The sequence below is a fragment of the Apium graveolens genome, chromosome 6, assembly GCF_009905375.1.
Source record: "Apium graveolens cultivar Ventura chromosome 6, ASM990537v1, whole genome shotgun sequence".
Taxonomy (NCBI): Eukaryota; Viridiplantae; Streptophyta; class Magnoliopsida; order Apiales; family Apiaceae; genus Apium; species Apium graveolens.
The window spans coordinates 21,146,567-21,152,963 of NC_133652.1; the positions used below are offsets into that span (position 1 = coordinate 21,146,567).

At 35.2% G+C, this 6,397-nt stretch overlaps 1 protein-coding gene across 1 annotated transcript; it reads right to left on the bottom strand.

Moving 5' to 3' along the window:
- Positions 1–260: 260 nt before the first annotated feature.
- On the bottom strand, positions 261–5,680 carry LOC141666672 (E3 ubiquitin protein ligase RIE1-like). The gene is made up of 5 exons (XM_074472812.1): positions 5,083–5,680; positions 2,529–2,648; positions 1,300–1,432; positions 1,067–1,213; positions 261–655 (listed from the first exon to the last, which is right to left on the bottom strand). The coding sequence occupies exons 1-5, from the start codon at positions 5,556–5,558 to the stop codon at positions 494–496; spliced, it is 1,038 nt and encodes a 345-aa protein (XP_074328913.1). The 5' UTR covers positions 5,559–5,680; the 3' UTR covers positions 261–493.
- Between the last annotated feature and the right edge of the window lie 717 nt (positions 5,681–6,397).

Genomic DNA, 6,397 nt, shown 5'->3' on the forward strand with positions numbered 1-6,397 from the left:
GAAATTGACTTGCAAGTTTAAGTGCCAGAGCCAAACAGGCCCACAATTAACAAAAAAACTATGATTCATTCTCCCTTCACTGCTTCAGCTTAGGTTCACTCTTATACATCCACATGGTTTAAAGCCAATTTGGTAAATTTATCTGCTAGAGTTCATTATGTAAAATAATATCTACAAACATGTACAACTATACACATTATTCAGATACATATATTACCACTACCCCCTCCCCCCCCAAGAACAATCACATACATAGCGGATATACAAAACTGCCAACAGATTAAATGTCTTTCAGCATAAGTCTGACACGACAATATAACATCTACAGGAGGTTAAGACATTATAGACAAACTAAACAAAATGATTGAAACAACTTATTTGGTAAATTTCTAGGACATTACTTAACCTTCATCTCCGATGTACATTCACAGTTCGCATCTGGATCTAGAAACCTGAATCTGCATGCTTCTTATCCATCCACATACTTCAAAGTTTAAACCTGCTCGCCTCCCTTGAGGATGTTGTACTTGCAGAGGGGACAAGTGGCATTCATCTTGAGCCACTTCACAACACATGTAGAATGGAAATAATGGCTGCAGGGCAGTGAATGAATCTCTGTTCCATCCTCATACGGACCAAGACATATACAACACTCCTACAATATCAAGAATACCACGTCACCAACATATGTAATATCCAATCACACTTTATTTCTAATAACATTTTAGAACCAGTCTATCGGATACTTGCTCGGGATAGATACGAGAAAAAAAATCACGATAAACAAATATCGTTTAATGATTAAACAAAAGCAAATAGGCCGGTACATATTAAATATATCCATATAACTCTACCCTAACAGAGAGAGAAATCCTTTTCCAGTGATCTTTCATACTTCTCTCTTTCAACAATACAGACACAAGATTGCATATCTACGTAACTACGTTGCTTAACGTTAGGAATTAACAAGCTGCTTCGTCTCAAATGTAGTGCTTGTAGTGAACATAGATCCTATAACTAAGCAAATCACAACAAAATCACAATGTTATCACACTTAAGCACTTACTGCGTCCTCACGTAAAACAATACGTTCAGTAGCCAGGTGGCCCAAACTTGTTGGAAGGGGAATCATTCTACCAGATCCAGTCTTCTCATTACTCATTTGAAATCTGTACTTCTGAAGAGCACCAATATCAGCATCTGATGCACCTTCCTATATATCCAATCAAGATGTAGTGTTAGCAAGTACATACACATAAATAAATTGTGTACAGTAAAATGAATATAAATGTTTCTTACCTGTCCGGCAACAGCATAAAGAATAGCAATAATGCAAGGCAAGCAGCAACAAAGAGCTATTCCAATCAAACATGCCAGAACAACACAAAAGATCGCGAAAAACACATCGAATGCTAGAAATACCACTGATAACCTGTATTCAATTTAATTATTGCTTAGGTCAACCAGATACAAACATCTCTCATGCTTCAAACATAGATGGTTCACTTCTAACTAAACATGAAAAATACATAAATATATATAAAGGCTTAAGTCACTTTCAAAAACAATTCAACAGCTTGATGACTAACGAAGGGCAATCTGAATCCTGAACTTTCTAAACATCCAAATGAACCACTATGTCCTAGTTAATACTTGATATCTCCAGTTTCAATAAAATAGACTTATTTCATATTACAGTAAGAAATAACAAGTAGATGTGCACACTTTAATGGACCACTCTATGGCTCTACCTTTGAAGCCCTATAACCAAGTGACGGTACATTACATTAACTTTCAATATTTATCTTTTTGTATCTAAAATTTATTTGTTTTTTGCACACTTATTCAACTTTAATGTGTATTACATAGTGACGTGATATTTATACAAAATATTTGCTTGATTTTAATAGATAAACTCTGACAACATAGCCTAAGAAAACCCCTTACAAGCCCCTACAATCTACAGCAGGCATGTTCTGATTAACTAAATTTTGAAATTTTAAAACAATTAATAAAGTATTTCACATACTCATGCTCGATATTGTTGCAATTTTGACAGCTGACAACCTTAACAAACCGATATTCACAACTTACAAGACACTAAGTAGAAAAGACCCATCACATACAAAAGACCCATGGACAAGACACCAAGTACAAAAAGCCATCACATACAAAAGACCCATGAACAAGGAGATTAAACTAAAGCTAATCCTACAAATACCTGGACATAAAAGGACTTGGAAAATTAACTCAAGACAATCAATTTAACTCAGACCCTAGTTACTGCCTTCAGCAACAAAAGACACGATTCAGAAAATAAAATGATTAATTCCAATCCTAGTATTCAGCTATACCTTAGATTATAATATATTTACTAGTCATCAGAGTCCTCGATTAACATCACAAAGTTCAAAGAAAAAAGATAAATACATGCTTGGCATGTGCATGTGCAGAACTCCGCATTACAAGGTAGAGAAAATGAAACATGTGCAGGAATTATTTAACTGATTAAAGCCACAAAAACGTACCAGTACAAGCGTGGAGCACTCTGAAGCAGATAATCACCTCCAGAAACTACCCAATAGAAGCCAACCATCCACCAGAAAAAGGACACTAATGTATTAGCGGATTCAAATTTCTTAGCAAAACTGAAATGTCAAGGAAGCTAGTAATCAGTAAACAGTAATAAATGATAAATAATCTGAGAATAAGTAATTAATTCTATGCAAGACTCTTATTAAGAACTCTTAAACCACCTTGATAACCTCGCCTAACACAACTAAAGTACAGGGTTTGTACTATGTAGTATACGGCACCTGAAAACTCTCACAAGACATCAAATAACTCAATCTTTCCAATTCACGATGCGGACTCTCAAAGGTTATGATCTTTACTAGACATATGATGTTCTTGTGCAATGAGTTTCTATTATCTTTATAGTACAAATTAAAAAGGATTCGAAGAGGCCCATTGCACAAGAACTGTCTTTATCTTTAGTCAAGATCAAAATATTTGAGAAGCCCTGTCATGAACCGCAAAGCCTGAGATTTTTAATGTGTTCCCATAAAGTTTTCACATGTCATATACCACCCAAATTACAATTTTGCATTGCAAGGTGGCAAAGGGTTTAAAGCCCTTTTAAATAATCTTTTATACAGATTTTATATGATTTTGAAAGACCGTTCTATCTAATTAGTCTATGGTGATGTACTTGTTGAGTAAAACGTCAAGTCTATTTCTCAGGTTTCTGTTTAGGGTGTTTTGGAAACGGTATTGGCATACACCTAAGTGACTGATGTTTGGTTTCCTGCTGTATTGATAATTGACTCATGTCGAGGTGCAATTTGCACAAAGAAGTTAAAGGATTAACGATTCTAGCAAGTTTATATATGTAATCTGCATCTCTAAAAAAATAATTGGGCTATCTGCAAGTAATGGGAGAAAAAAATAATTGTTGTTCATTCTATATTATATTTACCATTAGGTCATCTTGTATAATATTCTTGATTTATGTACTTGGGTTTTACTTAGCTGATTCAAGTGAAGTCACAAAGACTCATCGCATGTGGAAACAACCCAATAGAAGCCAACCATCCACCAGACTAATGTATTTATACATAATTTTTTTGTCAAAAACTGGAAAGCCCAGGAAGTTGTGCAAAGTAAATAATCTTATACATAACGATGCACATACTTGATGTTCATAAATTCTGTACGTTTCTTAGTGAACAGGGTTATGGCGCATTAGCTGAAACAGATTATAGGCAAGTGTACTAATTTAAGCAATGTTGATCAACTAGTTACTTAAGTCTTAACCATGCAAAAAAAAAACAAAAAAAACAAATCCATCACCCAGTAAGGATAGAACTCTTTAGGAAGTTCTACTAAATCCTCCAAAGGAGAACCCGCACAAATTTATTGTTGTTAGCAGCTTGACTCAATCTGCCAGATATAGGAGTTGGTCTGATATTTGTTGTCACAAGATAGTAATGGTACTCTTAACTTCTAGAGGTACACTAACATCCCAGGTCCGTGGTTAAGATACTAAGCTTCCTTACGGTATCCCCTTTCTGTTCAACTAATAAACAAATACTCCTATAAAGAAGGAACACCGGCATTATAACACTACTAACAAATTTCCCTAGAAAAATTGTGCACGCACCAACGCATACAAATCATTTTTAAATACTACATGATAGTATAAGAGTGTTCAGTGTTTTCCTCTTTGTCACCAGACCAATCAAAACTTATTGGCAGCCACAAAACCAACTGTCACTCAATCATAAGTGATAACGCTAAAGATACTAAACAAACTGCCAATCAAATAACAAAAAAAAAGTCATTCAAAACTCATATACAGCACACCATCAAAGAACAAGCACTTAATTCGATCCCTGCCAACACACCAAAATATACACAACAATTATCACACACAATACACAAACAGTACCAATTTACTCTCCAACTCCCCTCCCAAACTAAACGTGCACAATCCTATTACACATTTCTTCAATACTCACAAATTCTAATCACAAACTTACACACATAACTAAACCAGTCAAATTCAAAAACACCAAACTCTTCATAAACCAATCAAGTTACCAATATCATTCATACTTGCAAATAAGACTCACACATAAATGCAGCACTAAACCAGTCAAATTCAATAAACAAAACTCCGAAACAAAACAAACAAAAACAAAATACACGTACCTAAACCCACTACTCACAATTCTATAACTCCCTCCCCAATTAAATGTACACATTTCTATAACGCATTTCATTGATACTCACATTTATAATCACAATTCACACACACAACTAAGCCAGTCAAATGCAATAAACCACACTAAAAAAGAACCAGTCTATATAACGCATTTTATCGATACTCAAATTTATAATCACACGCATAACTAAACCAGGAAAATTCAATAAACCACACTTCACACAAATGATTCAGGTTAACAATTTCATCAATACTCGCAAATTATAATCACACACATAAACACACAACTAAACCAATCAAATTCGATAAACCAAACTCCGAAACAAAACAAACGAATACTAATTACGCACACGTACCTCGACTGACTACTGACCCCCAAAACCCCAGTCCTCTCCTCCTCATCATCCTCCTCCTGACTCTCATCCTCGTAATTCGCCTCGACATCGCCCTCTCCACCTCTCCGTCCACTCCTCCTCCTCCTAAACTCCACATAAACCAACACCACATGAACCAAACACTGCGCCGCATACACAAAAACCCAAACCCTAATCGGCACATTCGGCTTCTCATTCCTCGACCAAATCAACATCATCACCGACGCCAACACAAACGCTAAGTTCCACACTATGTCCAGCGCCACCACCGGCTTAGAGTAGCCCCAATCGGCGCGGCGCTCTTCAAGCTGACGAGCTGCTGTCTCGCGCACTAACATCGAGGCGCCGCCGCGGCTGGAGGCGCGGCTGAGGAGCATGGAGAGAGTCGGTGGACGCGCTACGGCTTGGCGCGGGTGGAGAAGCGGCGTCGCCGTGCCGGAAGTTGATATGTCGGCCATTGAGAAGGTGAAATGAGAGAGTTAAAAGTGACAAAATTGTTTTTATTACTGTATTTGTGTTGTGTGGCAGTGGGTTTGATAAGGGGGAGTGAACAGTCACTGTTAAATTTGGAATGCCTCAGATGACTTGAGTTTACAATTCGGCTAACTGGCTAAGGACGTGTTTTGTTTCTTTCCAAAAATAAAACTATTATTATTGATAAAAAAAATTAAAAAATATATTAAAAATATATATAAATATTTGGTCAAAATATTCGGAAATGTGCTCGAAAAATTAAGCGTCGGATAAAAGAAACGAGAGGAAAATTTTCAAAATTCTATTAGGAAAAATTTAACATACTTCATATTAAATATTGAATATTGGAGTATAAAGATATTGATCCGCTAGATGAATTAGTCGAAACGTCATACGAGTCGATGTGTCATTTTATTACTCATCATGATATATACGTGTCATTTTCTTGTTAAATATTGTTTACGTACTTATTTTTTATTTTTGCTCATTATATTTAATTAAAATTTTCCTTTTTTATGCCAATTCTTTTCTTAGCATGAACTTTACGATTATGTATGGTATCAAAATAAAATATTTAAAAAAAAAAATTCTCTTCATCCTTAAAAAATTATCATCTACCCAAAATGTGCACAAATTGTCTTTAGTAGTTTAAACAATAAAAACTTAAAATTTTAAAAGATAATACCCGGCTACTAAATTAAAAAAAAAAACAAGCAAAATTTGACGAGTATAATTAAAAAACATCATGACCGTAAGAACTTCAAAATATTAATCTTACAATATTATTTTGACAGAAACATAAGTTATGTATTCTCTTATCCGG

Bases quoted from the DNA above. Each gene is read 5' to 3' on its own strand.
- LOC141666672 (XM_074472812.1), bottom strand. From the start codon at position 5,558: ATGGCCGACATATCAACTTCCGGCACGGCGACGCCGCTTCTCCACCCG. The intron at 1,433-2,528 runs GTACGTTTTTGT...AATTGAATACAG, and splicing joins AGTGCTCCACGCTTGTACTG to GTTATCAGTGGTATTTCTAG. The intron at 656-1,066 runs GTAAGTGCTTAA...TTGATATTGTAG, and splicing joins TTGTTTTACGTGAGGACGCA to GAGTGTTGTATATGTCTTGG.